The sequence below is a fragment of the Mandrillus leucophaeus genome, unplaced genomic scaffold (genome assembly GCF_000951045.1).
Source record: "Mandrillus leucophaeus isolate KB7577 unplaced genomic scaffold, Mleu.le_1.0 Scaffold1092, whole genome shotgun sequence".
NCBI classification, from domain to species: Eukaryota; Metazoa; Chordata; class Mammalia; order Primates; family Cercopithecidae; genus Mandrillus; species Mandrillus leucophaeus.
This window is the reverse complement of record NW_012099121.1, coordinates 495,851-512,433: the sequence shown is the minus strand read 5'-3', so window position 1 is coordinate 512,433 and position 16,583 is coordinate 495,851. Positions and strand designations below refer to the sequence as shown.

Sequence of the window (16,583 nt, the reverse complement as noted above, 5' to 3'; positions counted from 1 at the left end):
AAAAAAAAAAAAAAAAAACTATTATGAAGCTAATATATCACCTCCTATATCAGGCATCAATAAGGATGCCAAATGTTCCACATGAAGACATTTTCCAGGTATTTGAAATTTCATTTTTTAAAGCACTGCTTAGTTTTAGCCATTTAACCCTATGCCTCAGTCTTCCTAAATAATCACTTAATTTTTGATGACGCTGGGTCACACTGAGCAAGTATTATATACTAGTAATGGTGAGGTCGTAGGAGGCAATTTAAATTAACTTGGATACTAAAACAAACTAAATGGTTCTTGAATCCTATGATCTCATAGGCCTTCAGATTAAACAATTAATCGTTAGTAAAGCATCTAACAGTGCCTGTTCTGAATACTGATTCCCTGTCTCTTCAATCTGGTTGGTCTTACCTCTAACTCCAAGGTTCCACCCATTTGCAGATTATGGAAATTAGGTAATTGAATTTCCTAACTTGTAAGTAAAACAACGTTACTGATTTTGGACAATGACAGTCTGAGTGAGGATGGGTGCCTTCAGTCCAAGACAATGGAGAAGCTTCACTAAGAGTCCTTTTGGTTCTGCCTTTACAGGTAAAGAAAGGACTACACTCTGGATAATCACATTTGGATTAACTTTGAATGCCAGTTAGGTGGCAGTTTCTGAATTAGCCAAGAATTCCTACACAATTTTAGTTCAAATTACTTTCTCAACCACATAAAGAGCAGCAAAATATATCTAACAAACATAGCTCTCCTCAATCTCATAATCTCAAAAGTATTTCAGGAAAACTAAATGTACAAACAGCAAGGTTGTCATTGAAACAGAAGTTTTTTGTTTTTTGTTTCTGAGATGGCGTTTCACTTCACTCTTGTTGACCAGGCAGGAATGCAATGGTGCGATCTTGGCTCACTGCAACCACTGCCTCCCTAGTTCAAGCGATTCTCCCGGGTCAGCCTCCCAAGTAGCTGGGATTACAGGCATGTGCCACCAAGCCCAGCTAATTTGTGTAGTTTTAGTAGAGACAGGGTTACACCGTGTTGGTCAGGCTGGTCTAAAACTCCTGACTTGAGGTGATTCACCCATCTCATCCTCCCAAAGTGCTGGGATTACAGGCATGAGCCACTGCACCCGGCCTAAAACAGAAGATTCAAGAGTCAGTTTTACTTTAACTGAAAACGAAATGTACTGAGGGAAAAAAGATTTCAGGATTGACTTCAGAAGTTTAACTTTTGCAAGTTTTTTGCTAAAGTGACAGCAAATTTTTCCTATACCAATAGTACAGTGTCTGCCACGAATTAAGCACCAAGTAACTGCTAATGGAATAAATAAATGATTCTTCCTGCAGTTCATTTCCTAGTTTATGGAAATAAATAGTAGTATTTTTACTATTAAAGTAGTTTTTTAACACTACTACAATAAAACAGTATAACCTATTTCAGGAAGAGTCAAGTAACTCTTTTAACAAAAGAACACGGGAGACACAGGCAGCAAAATATATTTAATTTGAACCTGGGGGCTAACCATATCCTAACTCTGGCACCTTGGGCAAATCAAAACTCAAAAGTGTTAATATTTGAGGACAAGTAAAGCTCTGAGAAAAAATCTCAAAGAAATACTTACGGAGAACTTACTACATCAAAGCATTGTATGTCCAATGAAGGAACCCAAAATCTACTGAGGACATAGAGCATGCAACAAAGAAACAAAAGGCAACAAATGCACACATATTTATGACTCATGTATATTTTCCTAACCAAAACTGAAAAAGTTAGAACAAATTTTCAAACATTGAAAATAAAGTTAAATCATACTGAAAAATCCATGCTATACAAGCAACATAACATAGTCAATGACAGAAGTCAGAAGTAACTCTCAGAGCAAGTGCAGACCAGAGAAGGGTATACTCGGAAAACACGTAATCATCCTGGGCTTTAAGGTACAAGTAGAGTTGAGAATGACTCAAAAACTACTTGTTCATGATGTCTTCCTTATGCCAGATACTGTGCTGGGAGCCTTCACCAGTGTCTCCTACCCTCTATGGGTAGGCATTTATCATCCCTTACCTCAGCCTTATTTTTTCAAAGAAAGCATGACTTACGGAGCTGAATATTTCTCCCAGATTGTGGGGGAGCTGTTAGTTGAACTCAAAGCCATTTGGCTTTCCACTATTGTAACATTGCAAAGTTATCTAAGCAGTCACAAAGGCAGTAAAATGAACAGGTATGCTTGTGAGGAATTAATAAACTTGGAGCAGAAAGTTCCTGTAGAATAATAAAAAGTAATGCTGAAAAAAGTAGGAGGGAGAGCACTGGGTTCATGCTTAAATGTAGGTTTTTTCCTACGCATCAGTATTTCTCAAATTGGGTTCTGTGAACATAATGTTGGGTTTCTAGCATTCACTTTAAGAAATGTAAAACTGGCCAGGTGATGGGGCTCACGCCTGTAATCCCAACAGTTTGGGAGGCCAAGGCAGGCAGATCACCTGAGGTCAGGAGTTTGAGACCAGCCTGGGCAACATGGCAAAACCCCGTCTCTACTAAAAATACAAAAACTAGCCGGACTTGGTGGTGCCTGCCTGTAGTCCCAGCTACTCGGGAAGCTGAGGCAGGAGAATCGCTTAAACAGGGAGGCAGAGGTTGCAGTGAGCTGAGATCATGCCATTGCACTCCAGCCTGGGAGACAAGAGAGAAACTCTATCTCAAAAAAGAAAAGAAAAGAAAAGAAAAGAAATGTGAAACTGTATTTTAATTTTGATGCTTCTAAATAAAAGAATGTTCTGGGTCAACTAGACTAAAAGACTAGCTTAAACATAGGGACTGCCTACTTTTTTACTTACTACTGAATTGAATCCCAGTAACCCTCTAAAAGAGTATTTTTCAAACTGTGGGTTATGACCTATTGGTGGATTATAAAATCAAGAGTAACATTTTAAAATAAGTAAAAACAGAATGTGTCACACATAGTAAGGATAAGTATTGTTTTGTGGTCATTTTGTTTCAGTGTGACAACTAAATAGTGAAGTAAAATAAAGTTACATCTTACTCCAGGTTGAGTATCCCTAATCTGAAAATGCTTGGGACCAGAGTGTTTACCATTTCAGATTTGGAATGTTGAACCTGGATAAGCTGAGGTGAATAATTTGTAACTCTGAGATCTACAGACTTACTCTCTTTGATTTCTGCAAACTGAAGTTTGAGAAACACTGTTACAAGAAGTAGTCTGCCACTGAGAAAGACAAAAGCAGGACTTTGGAGAATTTCACAAACTGAAAGGAATGTTAAAAGCAAGTTCACTGGGACAAGAACTAGGATGTCATTATCAGACTATACAAGGTAGAGATAATGCAACACAACAAATTCAGACCAGGTTTAATATCAAGGTAAAGAACCATGGTAAATAAAGAGGTCATTCTAGCCACGCAAGGTGGCTCACGCCTGTAATCCCAGCACTTTGGGAGGCTGAGGAGGGCGGATCAAGAGGTCAGGAGATCGAGACCAGCCTGGCTAACATGGTGAAACCCCATCTCTAATAATACCAAAAAAAAAAAAAAATTAGACGGGCGTGGTGGCACATGCCTGTAGTCCCAGCTACTTGGGAGGTGCAGGCAAAAGAATCACTTGAACCTGGGAGGTGGAGGTTGCAGTGAGTCGAGATCACCCCACTGCACTCCAGCCTGGACGAAAGAGTGAGACTGCATATCAAAAACAAAACAAAAACAAAAACGAGGTCATTCCACAAATATTCTAAAGTCTCAGTGATGGGGTGAGGATGCCTCTCTTTTATTTAGAGACTGAGATCAGAAAGCAGGAATGGGAATGACTTTGGCAATCAGATGGACACAGATGTGGTTAGAGAAGATGAGTGACAAGAAAGAAAGCAGAGGCAATAGCAATTGAGAGTAAAAAATTAAATTTGTCCTATAAAAGTGCCTCACACTGCAGTAGGGAATAAAGGGAAATGGGACATGTAGTAGAGTGTTACAGAAATGGTCCCTAAAGAATCACATCTCCCTGTACCCATAGCATGTGTGGTCCCCTTCCCACAAAGAAGCTGAGTTTGACCACTTAATTGGCAGTAGCCAACGGGACATCAGTATAAATATGACACCAGGAGGGGCATACAAAGTAAAGCATGTGTGGAAAAGAACTTACTCTCTTGATGCCATGTAAAGAAATCCAGGCTACCTTACTAGAGAAGGCTAAGAATAGAGAAATAAGCCAGCCCAAGTGAAGCCTTTAGACCAGCCTGACAACCACCAGACATATGAATGAAACCATCTGGGACCATTCAGCCCCAGATAACCTGAGAGCTGACAGCAGAACCACTCAGCCGACCCACTGACTTGCGAACAATAATAAAAATGGCTGTTCTTTTAAAGGCAGTAAGTTTTTGGATAGTCTGTAACATGACAGTAACTGATACAGGATACTTGTGGGGGCGGGGTGGGGGAAACAAGGGTTGTAACATTCTGAATTTAACTTTTATTTCAATGCCTCAAACACAGAAGGATGAGTCTTTAGGCCATGTAACCATAAATCTATGCTTACAAGATTTATCAAAACTTCTTGGCTTGGCATCCTAAACTCTTAGTCTGGTTTTAATCTATCCTTTCAATCCTATCACTTGACATTTTTCTCCAAAAACGCCAGTTTGAATAGTTGGTCCATTTATCTGAGCTTTTATTCTCAATCCTCCCACTTCTCTTTGGTTATCCAAAATCCTTCAAGATCCAATGTAAATAGTGTTTTCCTTTCCTGCTCAATTTTTGGCTACAATAATTTCAAGATGCTCTACTTCTCTGAATCCATACTTATTACACCGCTAGATGCCTTACTATCTAATACTGTCACTTAACAGTTAATACACACTGTTGATTTTGTAAGCTCTTTAAGGTAGAGGTCCACTCCATAATTCTCCATAGCTACCTTATTGTTCCCACATAAGAGCAATTTAAACATCTGATTAGAATAAATCAAGAAAAGATATATATAACTGAAATGTATGTGTGGGTTTTTTTGTTTTTTTTTTTGAGGCGGAGTCTTGATCTGTCGCCCAGGCTGGAGTGCAGTGGCATGATTTAGGCTCACTGCAAGCTCTGCCTCCCGGGTTCACACCATTCTCCTGCCTCAGCCTCTGGAGTAGCTGGTACTACAGGTGCCCACTACCACACCCGGCTAATTTTTTGTATTTTTAGTTGAGACGGGGTTTCACCGTGTTAGCCAGGATGGTCTAGATCTCCTGACCTCCTGATCCGCCCACCTCGGCCTCCCAAAGTGCTGGGATTACAGGCGTGAGCCACTGTGCCAGGCCTTATGTATGTAACTGAATTTTAACAAATCTTCTTAGCTGAACATATTTACTTAGAGACCTTTAGTCTTTCTTTTTAAAATGTAAGTCAAGGGGGAAAAGATAACATTTTTCTTTTGAGATACATTGTGCAACTGCCAATGCCAAAACAAAAACAATGAATCAAGAGGCTCTCCTGGAAAACAATACATAGTTAAAAGTTGCAGTGTATGCTGACAAACATACTAATGAAAGCAAACTTTCCATTTTACAACTATAAGAGGATACTCACATTGATTGGTTAATTTTATAAACTGAATTTATCTGTAGGAGTTGGGAAAAATAATGTAACCTCTCATCTTTGACAGAAGCTCAAGAAAATAAGTACAGCAGCAGTTTTACAGATAAAAACCTATGAAAATCCTGTTTGGCAGGTTATTATATGTTATGAAGTACATCTGCAGAATGAATGTTCTCTTCCCTCATTTTAATTTAGGACCAAAAAGGATAAGAAGGGGACAAGCACAGCTTAGTAAAGTTTTCCCCTCTGCTAAAATTGATATAAGCATATTCTGCAAAGTAGAATTTATTATCTCTTAACATGCAATCCCACTAATTATGAACATTTAAAACATTATTTCCCCTGAGCATTATCTAAACTTCTAAAAGTTTAAATGACTTATTGCTCCCTCAATACCTGAAGTAATTATCACTAATTAACAAGCAAGCTATCTTTTCTTCTGATTTGAAGTGTCCTACAAATTAAGATAGCCTCTAATAGTCAAAAATAAGAGTCTAATTTTTAAGGAAAATGCTTAGTTTCAAAGCTCTTGCAGTTATAATTAAAGCTAAGCAAAACATGTATATAAACAGAAGAATCAACTTGTATCAAACTGATGAGACATAAAATATACAAAGAAATGTCTAAATATGTAACCTACACATTCTGTAGCTCTAACAGTTTTAATTTGGTTTTTATTTCTTATACCAATCAGGCACCACTAATGGCTAATAAAGGTAATGAAGACTAGCTCAAATAGTACCTTCTTGGTAAAGCCTTCCCTGATACCCCAGCCTGAAGTGCTTACTACCTACTTTGAACTCTTTAAGTTACTATACATAAAATTAACTTACTCTCCCAAATATCCACTGATAATGAACTGATTAATCAGACACAGTCATAGACTAGAATTACTATACACTATACAACAGAAAGCCATAAACTTACATGAGCAGCTATGGAATGAGCTAGAAGATGCCTCTGGGGGGAGGGAAAGCAAGATGCAGTGTAGTTATCTTTATTTTCTTAAAAAGAGCAAACTAGTTCTGGAAACTATTAGGGGATCTGTCTTCATGGAAATGAGACCAGAACTCTAGAATGGGAAAAAGATCAAGTTTTCATTGTATGCCCTTTCTCAGGGTGAATTTTTAAAAACCATTTCAATTAGTACATTTTCAATTTAAAACAAAACAAAACAAACAACAAAAAAGCAAAACCAGGCTGGGTGCAGAGGCTCATGCCTATAGTCCCAGCACTTTGGGAGACCAAGGTGGGAGGATTGCCTGAGCCCAGGAGTCTGAGATCAACCTGGGCAACGTAGGGAGATCTTGTCTCCACAAAAAATGTTAAAGTCAGTCAGGCATGTTGATGTGCACCTGTAGTCCCAGCTACCCGGCACGCTGAGGCAGGAGGATCACTTAAGCCCAGCTGGTTAAGGATGTAGTGAGCCGTGACTGTGTCACTGCACTCCTGCCTGGGTGACAGAGTGGAGACCCTGTCTCAGAAAAAATAAATAAATAAAATAAAAATAAAGCAAAACGAATTTGTTAGTTAATACACTGCCTTTTGACATCTTTTCAGCTGTCATTTTGAAGTGATATTTAAATATTATCTTACTAATTTATATCCCACTAGTCGCCCATATCTTTTATTTCCTGTAACATCTAAATCTAGGTCCTTGCATATAAATGCTTAAAAGTACGGAATTTGTTACACCAAAATGTCAAACCTTTGCTTTAATCAGGATAATTATGCTGAAGTTGCTGCCTTCTTTAACCTAGTAAGAGTTGTTTTACTAACTGTTTAAGTAATTGCTTGTAATTTCTGCTAAGAAAGTAGAAAGCTTCTTGACCTCTCATGGTCAGTACAAATTATACTTAAATATAGTTGCATATCATTTACCTGAACCTGTTCCAAATTAACCATATATCTGGAGCTTAACTATCTCAATATGAAAAGAGTATAAGGACTAAAAAAACAAAAAACAAAAAACAAACAAACAAAAAAACCTTCTAAATATATTATTTTTCTTTCTGTTCAATGTTTCTGAAAAGGGCACTGCAGGTATTTAGACAGAGGGATTATGTTTCCATTTGTTGGGACTGTCCTGATCACTTCAGAAAATTTAGCATTCAGGGTCATGGGCACTAAATGCCAGTACCACATCCCTAGTAATAGCAACATCCAAAAGCCTGATCCCACATATTTCTAAGTGCCCTTGAAGAGATAACTGGAGGTAGGGAAAGTACTATGCCCAGTTGAGAAGCACTGCTTATATGAACTAAGAAAATTTTATATATATACACACACTTCATATATATGTATATACACACACACATCGTACATATGTATATACACACACACACCCACACACACATACTTTTTTTTATTAGAGTCTCTTGTATCTTATATCCTCTGTAACATCTAAACCTAGGTCCTTGCACATACATATACACAGTGTATTATACACACACGTGTATGTGTGTGTGTATTATACACACACACACACGACTGCAATTCAACCCTTTAAAACAACTGTCAGCCACCAGATCACTACTGATCAATGGTCAATAACAGTTACAATCAACCAGTCAGTCAGTCCAGTATATAGTGCTGTCAGTAAATATCATATTCCAACAAATCAACTATTACAATGGCCAATTTTTCCAACCATTATTTTAAAATCTCTTTAGAACAACTCCTCTGTTGGAATGCTTCTTTTAAAACTCCCAAATAACCTTCCTCTTTACTGTACTCATCTCTGCAATAAAATATATAAATCACAGTTTACGATTATCTGTCTACCTTCCTCCAGAGACTATAAACTCTTTGAAGGGACCATGAGCATGCTTGCCTAGCCTGTATACAGTAGAAATGTTGAATGACTGACTACTGGCCCAGTCTAATACAATTAACTAGTCCAAAAGATTCCAATTATAACCAATTTTTTATATAATAAATACAGTAATAATCCTAAAACAAGTAAATACAAGAAATTACTTCTGGTTATTCTATATACTTATTCTAAGTCAATTTTAAGAAAATGAGTTGGTTATATTGCCCATGTTAAAGCTAACTTTGAAAAGATACAAGGAAATTTAAGAGCTGGGCGTGGTGGTATATGAGGTCTCAGCTACTTAGAAGGCTGAGAAAGGGCCGGGCGTGGTGGTTCATGTCTGTAATCCCACACTTTGGGAGGCTGAGGGGGGCAGAACTAGCCTGACCAACAAGGAGAAACCCTGTCTCTAGTAAAAATACAAAATTAGTCGGGCATGATAGCACATGCCTGTAATCCCAACTACTCGGGAGGCTGAGGCAGGAGAATTGCTTGAACCCAAGAGGCAGAGGTTGTGGTGAGCCCAAATTGCGCCATTGTACACCAGCCTGGGTGACAGAGTTAAACTCCAACTCAAAAAAAAAAAAAAAAAAAGAAGGCTGAGACAGGAGGATCACTTGAGCCTAAGAGTTTGAGGTTGAGATCATACCTGGGCAATATAGCAAGACCCCATTTCTCAAAAAATAAAATAAAATAAAATAAGGAAAATTTAAGATTTATGACAGGCACTCTACCATGCCCATCCTCCACTTACTCTTCCCTCCTCCCACTTAAGCTTTAAGCAAATTCTCATTTAAATAAGCAAAGAGGGGGGCTTATTTCCAGAAAGAGCAAAACAACACTGTTAAGAAAAGCATTTAATGCCTTTCGTTTCTATTCTGCTACTCAGAATTAAAAAAATCTATTAATCTCCTACCTCACTCAAAAATAAAACTCTATAAACTAGGGATCATAAGCAACTCCTATTTCTGTGGGTTTCACCACATTCTCCAGAAACTTAACTTTTGTTCATAAACATTACATAGAAAGTAAACTAATTCATTTTTTAAAGTAAATGCAAAAATAAGGGTTACACAAGCACTAAGCATCAACACTGGCAGAATATTAATTCTGAAGCCCATTAACTTTGACAAACGTTTATTCATCTTTGCCTTCTTGAAGCATGTGACTATCCCAGTTTTACAGGAAAAGCTTAAATAGAAAAAGTTAAACAATAATCTCAAGGTTAGAAACTAACAGATAATTTCTAGCTCCTAGTATCCCTGGCACTCACTATATTTAGATTGTGCCAATAAATTCTACAATTGTTAAACACTGCTTCACTCAACTTCGTATCAAAATGCTAGGTAGTAATTGCTAAGATACAATTTTATTTTTATTTTTTATTTTTCTGAGCCAGAATCTTGCTCGGTCACCTGGGCTGGAGGTGCAAAGTGCACAATCTCTGTACACTGCAACCTCTGCCTCCCTGGTTCAAATGATCCTCCCACCTCAGCCTCCCGAGTAGCTGGGACTACAGGCACTCGCCACGGAGCCTGGCTAATTGTTTTGTTTTGTTTTCTCTATTTTTTGTAGAGAAGGGGCCACACCATGTTGCCCAGCCTCAAGCAATCCGCCCAACTTGGCCTCCCAAACTGCTGGGATTCAAGGCGTGAGCCACCTCCACCCCTGTAAATAAACATAAATAAAACAATGGTTTCAAGTTACCTCCATTTGACAAGATCACTAACATAAATAGGTTACCTGAAAAACAAAACAAAAAACCCCACCCCAGAAAACGTTCCAGAGGAAATTAGACACACTTCGTATCATTTCAAATGGAGACTGCTTTTAAGTGTACTTAAATTATTCTGAGATCACAGTGTATGAAATATTTTATAATTTTTGAAATCCACAAATCCAGCCTTCGTTTCATTACTGTTTGATGTTTTTTGTCAGTAGCATCCATAACAATTTATGTGTAAGACTAATCATTTAATGAAACTAATGTAGGAAATTATTTTCATTCTGATTTTTAAAATGCTGTTTCACTCATTTAAAAACTCTTGTAAGTCTGGCGGGGTGAGATGGCTCACACCTGAAATCCCAGCACTTTCGGAGATGGAGGCAGGTGGATCACTTGAGGTCAGAAGTTCAAGACCAACCTGACCAACATATAGTGAAACCCCAAACCCCATCTCTAATAAAAATACAAAAATTAGCTGGGCATGGTGGCGCACACCTGTAGTCCCAGCTACTTGGGAAGCTGAGGCAGGAGAATCCCTTGAACCCGGGAGACGGAGGTTGCAGTGAGCTGAGATCGCACCACTGCACTCCAGCCCGGGTGACAGTGCAAGGCTCCGTCTCTCAAAAATAAATAAATAAATAATCTTTAAGTGATAACTTTACAACCTCACACACCCACAAAAAGGGAGGGGGGGTCTAGCTTGCATGAAATTCTATTTTCCCAGAATTATTAATCCTGCTTAAAAATACCGCTGACAAAAGAGAATTTACAGTAATTAGCCTTAAAACTATCAGTGGACACTATCAGGGTAAAAATGTCTTTCAGCAAAGCTAGACTTTAATAGTTCTCACTGATTATTATATAAAAACTGACTCGACTTACTAATGAAATACTTCCTATTATAGGTATCTTAGAGAAATTTTTTTCTCTCTAAAATAAATCTTTAAAGACCAATTAAGAATGAGTGGGTACTGCAAGGTAAAGAAACTGAGAAATTTCAACAATTTTTTAATATTAGAATTCAAAGGAATGAGCCTTTAATTTTGCCACAGGTATTCACCAGACCTATTTACCTAAGTAGGGAGCTTTCAAATTGCACATCCTCCTAGACAAGTCACCACTTGATCTCACAGTTTTTGTTTTTAAGATTTTGAACAGCCATCAAATAATTTGTGACAATAAAGTGCATACAGCGGCGGAGATTCTTTTGTATATGATCACGTATCCGACATTATAATGGAAAGATTTCAATATTTGGAGGCTAAAAAATAAGTGAAAATGTAATCTACTCAGCTAAAATGGTCAACCATTGTTCCATGTTAAGATCAATACTTTTCCAAAACGAATTCTCTGTAAAGATACATTCACAAGTTAACTCTAAATATGACCTGTGTAAATTGTGTCTTCTTTTTCCTCCTCAAGACAATCCAATCAAAGTCTTCACCAGAGCCAGCAATACTACCTTGAAATTTCAAACCTAAGTGCAAGGCTCGTAATGAAGTCCAAATGTAGTCCCAAACTCTCCGATTTTCATCAAGGATGAAATTATTTTCATCACTAGCAAACAGTGTTATTAACATTCCAAATTCTGATTAGAATGCAGTCACTGGTGAGAAGCGTCCTTGGGCAAGCAAAGAAAAGATTTGAAACTACCCAAAGCACAGATCCACATGAACCTGTCTTCTCCCACTTCATCAGGAAGCCAAACAGGGAGAACTCCAAGAAACAGGGGTGAAGGGGTGATCGGTAGAGAAAGGATAGTGGAAATCATACTCCTCGAAGGGAGGAAGCAAACGAGAAACGGACTCTGGAAAAGCCGTCCCAAAGGGCCATTCAATCTGAGACAGATGTACAGGGACAGCTCCTCCACACTAAGGAGATCAAGCTTTACCATGGGTGCACCAAGCAAGCAAGTATGGGCAGGAGGGGACAACCTCCGCCAAGCACCCCCTCCGGAACGTCTAGCTCAACTAGAAGGGGTCGGCGGGGACTGCTCCTCCGAACATCAACAAAGGCCCCTTCAGTCCTAAGGCGAAATTCGAACAACAAAGGCCCGGAGACAGCCAGGACAGGGCCGGGGCTGGGGGCGGGACGGATGAAAGCAGGGGAAGGCAAAGGAATCAAACCAGTGGGGGCGGAGGCCCGTCGGAGTGGGAAGCAGAGAGGCGCAGAGGCGGGAGGCGCGGTAATCCCCAGTGCACAATAAGAGGAGGAGGAAGAGAACCTGGCCTCCATTCTCCTCCTACTCTCTCCAATCCGCACCGTCTACATTTCCTCAGCCGCGAGGACCGCGCAGTCCCGAGTTCAGGGAAGGAAAGGGGAGGGGGGATTTTCCGCCTTGACCACAACTCCCTTCCCCCAGCCAGGAGCTGCAGACGACAACAACCGCCACAACTGCAGCCACACAAAGGCGCCTTCCTTCTACTACCGCTCCCACCCGGGCGGAGGCGCCGATGATGCCAAGGAAGCGGCGACCACCTCTCGGCCGCCTGGCGCTCGCTCGCCCTCTTCCCCTTCTAGCTGGGTAAAGGGGGAGGGGACCACCGGGCGCCCTCACCTGGCACAGCTGCTGACAGTAGTCGGTGGCCGCTTCCACGGCCGGTACCCGGCTCTCCCGCAGCTGTCGCTCTAGCTCCTGGAGCTGCTCGCCCAGGCGCTGCAGCTCCGCGACGCAGCCGCCTTCGCCGCGACTCAACCTCTCCTGCTCGGCCTCTTCGTCCGCCATCTTCACACCCCGCTCCGTCGCGTACGCACCTGGGTCACGTGATAACACAATGCCACGTTCGGCGGGGTCACGTGCCAGGCGCGCTTGCACGCCGCCGAGCACGTACAAAGGGCCCGATGGGGAAGATAGGGGGGTGGGGAGAGTGGCGCGAGAGAGCCCGAGGGAGGTGAAGGCAAGGGGAAAGGAGAAGGGCGGGGTTGGGGCGGTGCGGAAAACCGCGGTTACTTACCCCGAGCGGGAAGTGGGCAGTAGCGGCCGAAAGGGGCGGGCTGGTGAAGGCCTGCTCTCGGTCACGTGGGCGCCGCGACGGGAAAAAGCCTAGGGAGGGGTGACCCTCTCCGTCGTCCCGATCCCTGCGTGGCTTTCCCCAGTCCCCGAAGTCTTCTACGGACATATCCTCCTGTTCCCCAAGAGGATGGCACAGGGAGAGTTCTGAGTGGCCTCGGGCAATGGCTGCATTTGCTGTTGGCCTGTAAACAGGCCAGAAGCAGAGGAAGAGAGAGAAGGTAAAACCCGCCCATGGACCGCAAGCGTGAGAGCCGAGGCAGGACTGTGAACTGTCAAAATTGTCTCTGACTTCTCACCAGGCCGGAGAGGAGGGATCTAGTGCGTGAGGTACCAGATCTCCTCTCACTTGACTCTCCTCCTCTTCAGCCCCAAGAACGCCTGTCCCCTGGAAACACATTCTTTAGGGGGTGGAGGCAACAAAGGAAAAGAACAATTGGGTCAGAGCAGAATGAGGTTCAATCCTCAGTCTGGAGAACGAAGCAAATTCATGAAAAGCATAGTTTAAAAGAAGTCAGAATATGAAGAGACCAGATGATTTTTAAACCACGAAAACATTTCTAGAATAAGTAATAACTAACTACTCTGTTTCACCGTGATTTAGACTCTACTAGACTCTACAGAAATCACCAACAATGAAAACAGGCTATATATGAAAGCTATTGAAAAGAAAGTAGGTCAAGAAGAAAAACACCAATAAGGACTCCATTAAAAATCATAACGGAGGAGAGGAAATTGATGCTAAAATAAACCAATGTTGTGGAGAATTATTATAAATACAGCATTTTTTCCTAATGCTACAAATAGAGGTAGCATTCTGAACCACATTTTACTTACCAGCTGAAAGGAATTAATACTTGGCACTTGAACAAAAGAGTAGAAGAGGTGCTACAAAAATCCAAGAGCTTAACCCTAAAGTTCTTAATAAAACTAGTATTTTGTTACCGTTAGAGCATTAGACCTGTCACAACTGAATGGTCTACAGAAATTTAGAAACAATGATATTGATGAGGCACCCAGTCTTATCATTTACTCTGAGTGAAGTCTATTTTTCTAGTACAAGCAACTAAAATAAAAATAGTTCCCATTGTGGGCAGTGTCCTCTTCAAGAGATTTCTAGTAATTAATGGAAAGTGTTCTGCATACTATGTTGTCCAGAATAAATGTTTTATAACGCATCAGTGATGGTGATGTTTTTAAAGCAGCATTATATAAGGTGACCAGGCACAGCTAAACCCCTTATGAAAAACAGTATCAGTTAATATTACATATTAACAAGGTAGAATCTTCAAATGTTTAATCTTCAAATGTTTACTCATGGAAGAGACTAGGAAGTACGTTCAAAGGCTGAGGAGAGAGGATATAATGGTATCACTGAGTTGAAAAAGCAACAATTAAGGCAGCTAATGATTTTTAATATTTGCAGCTCACTTTCCCAAGTTAAGTATTTTAGATACCTAAACCAGGTTTCACCAGTTTATGTTATCTTAGGATTCCAGTGAAAAATGTAAAAAGGGAAATATGAGATTAGCCAAATGTACCAGTAAATCCAAGGACTGGTAAGGTATCACAGGTTAGCAAGCTCATTTCCACTGTAAGTATAATGGTTTACACCACACCTAATCTATAGAAAGGAAGAAAAAATGGTGGTTGAGGGGTGGGAGAGATATATATGCAGATATTGATTTTTAAGAGAATTGCCTGATACTGTAGGTCATTCCTACCTCTTCCACATAACCCTAAAACTAAGGAGACTTGATTAGCAAACTGATTCTGAGCACCATTACTATCTGGTAAATATCCATCAGCATTGATGGCCATGTCTTTTACTTTTATTTGGTATCTGTGAACCCTATCTCCACATTCCTCCATTGCTACTCCTTTGCACACACAGAAATATTTAGAGCCTACAGGAAATGAAAGGATTGGGGGTGAGTGGTGTAATTAACACTCATTTATTGGGTACTTGATATTCGCAGGCATTACTTGGTTTGGGACAAGTCAGAGGCGAATAAAAGGTCTTCCTGCCTTGAAGAAGCTTACAGTTTGGTGGGAAAATGACCTGCAATGGGAATACATACGATATAACAAGTGTTCTATTATGAAAATTCATGCCTATATTCAACTTAGAACATCATAGTAATCTAAGATACTAACAACAATGTCCAACAAAAATCTACAGAAGTGCAGGCTTTTTTTTTTTTTTTTTTTTAATTAAATGAGAAGGATTGAAAATACTATCCCGTGACAGGTCAACCTTGTCTTGGAAATCTCAGAAATCTCAATCTTATCCATGGAAAAGGCATGACTTCTGTGCCTATGTCCATTTGTTCTTTAAATACCAAACTGTCAGCTCATAGGAACCATTTACACACACACACTGACACACACAAACACGCACACCCCTACTTACTGAGATGTTCCTGGGGAAATTCGAAGACCTGTTCCATTGAGAAAACAAGAATAAGCCCCTGGGGCAAAAGACTCCGCGTCTCTGGGGAACTCAGTATCCGCGCCGCGAGCACCCATGCCCATTTTGAACACAACGCGACTGCTATGGACGTGGTATAATCATATGGACCTTCACTCCCAAGAGACTCGATTTCAGAGAAAATCTGGGAGACAAATTTAGATCCCTACCCCCCACCCACGCGATCAATAAAGCTGGGGAGACCTTTGGGGGAGGGGACAGATGTGCTTGCATCCGGGCCGTGCGTGCCTGCTTCACGGGTTTTCCGGGCAGCACCGGCCCGCACACGCCGGTGCACTCTTTCTGGAATTCTTGAAATAGCAGGGCCTGAGAACAGTAAGGGAGCTGGGTTGTGTCTGCTACAGACAAGCGGCGCAGAGCCTCGGGTCCAAGCCAGGGATGCAGGAAGCGCGGCGTTAGCGGATGACCGACAGCTCAGGGCTAAGGCCTGGCAAGTCCTCCCTACCCCCGACCCAGTACACCACGCAGCCCCGCCCTCGCCCCAGCACGCGAGGTGAAAGCGTGAGGCCCGGGGATGGCGGAGAGCGCGCGCCACTATCGGGGCACTGTTTGTCTCTTCCCCCGCTCTCGCCCTGGGCCGGGGAGCACAGAAGGTCCGCAGGCCTGGGGCCACGAAGGGCACCAGATCGGTCCGCTCTGCTCCGCTAACCCAGCCTGCGCCTCTCCACCCTGCCAAGGCCCTGCTGGGCGCTGCGCGGGTTGCTCGCGTCCTCTGTTGTCCGGGAGCCGTCGCCGCCCGCGAGCCAGCAACGCCGACACGCAGCAGCTGCAGGCCCGGCGTTTGCCGCCGCGGTTTCTCCACCCAGCACTGAGGATCAAGCCAGCTGTAGCGTGGCTGCAACTCCCCGCTTGTGAGCAGAGGCCGCGTGGGGCCTCCGGGCCGAGAGATTTTGGAGCCTTTCCCGGGCGCGGCGGGGCGCGGGGCTCCGGAAACCCACCCCGGGGATGCTGGAGTCTGTCCT

General features: G+C 41.7%; 1 protein-coding gene across 2 annotated transcripts in view; it reads right to left on the bottom strand.

Annotated features, from left to right (window-relative positions):
* Positions 1-13,377, bottom strand: part of ZNF292 (zinc finger protein 292) — a 104,480-nt gene extending 91,103 nt beyond the window's left edge. Inside the window, exons 1-2 of one of the 2 annotated variants that reach the window (XM_011988911.1) lie at positions 13,075-13,377; positions 12,678-12,874 (exon numbers count right to left, since the gene is read on the bottom strand). In XM_011988911.1, coding sequence (XP_011844301.1) covers positions 12,678-12,845 — 168 coding nt within the window. In that variant the 5' untranslated portion in view covers positions 12,846-12,874; positions 13,075-13,377. Of the gene's footprint in view, positions 1-12,677; positions 12,883-13,074 lie in introns of those variants that run through there. The other variant, XM_011988904.1, reaches the window with a different exon arrangement.
* Positions 13,378-16,583: the final 3,206 nt, after the last annotated feature.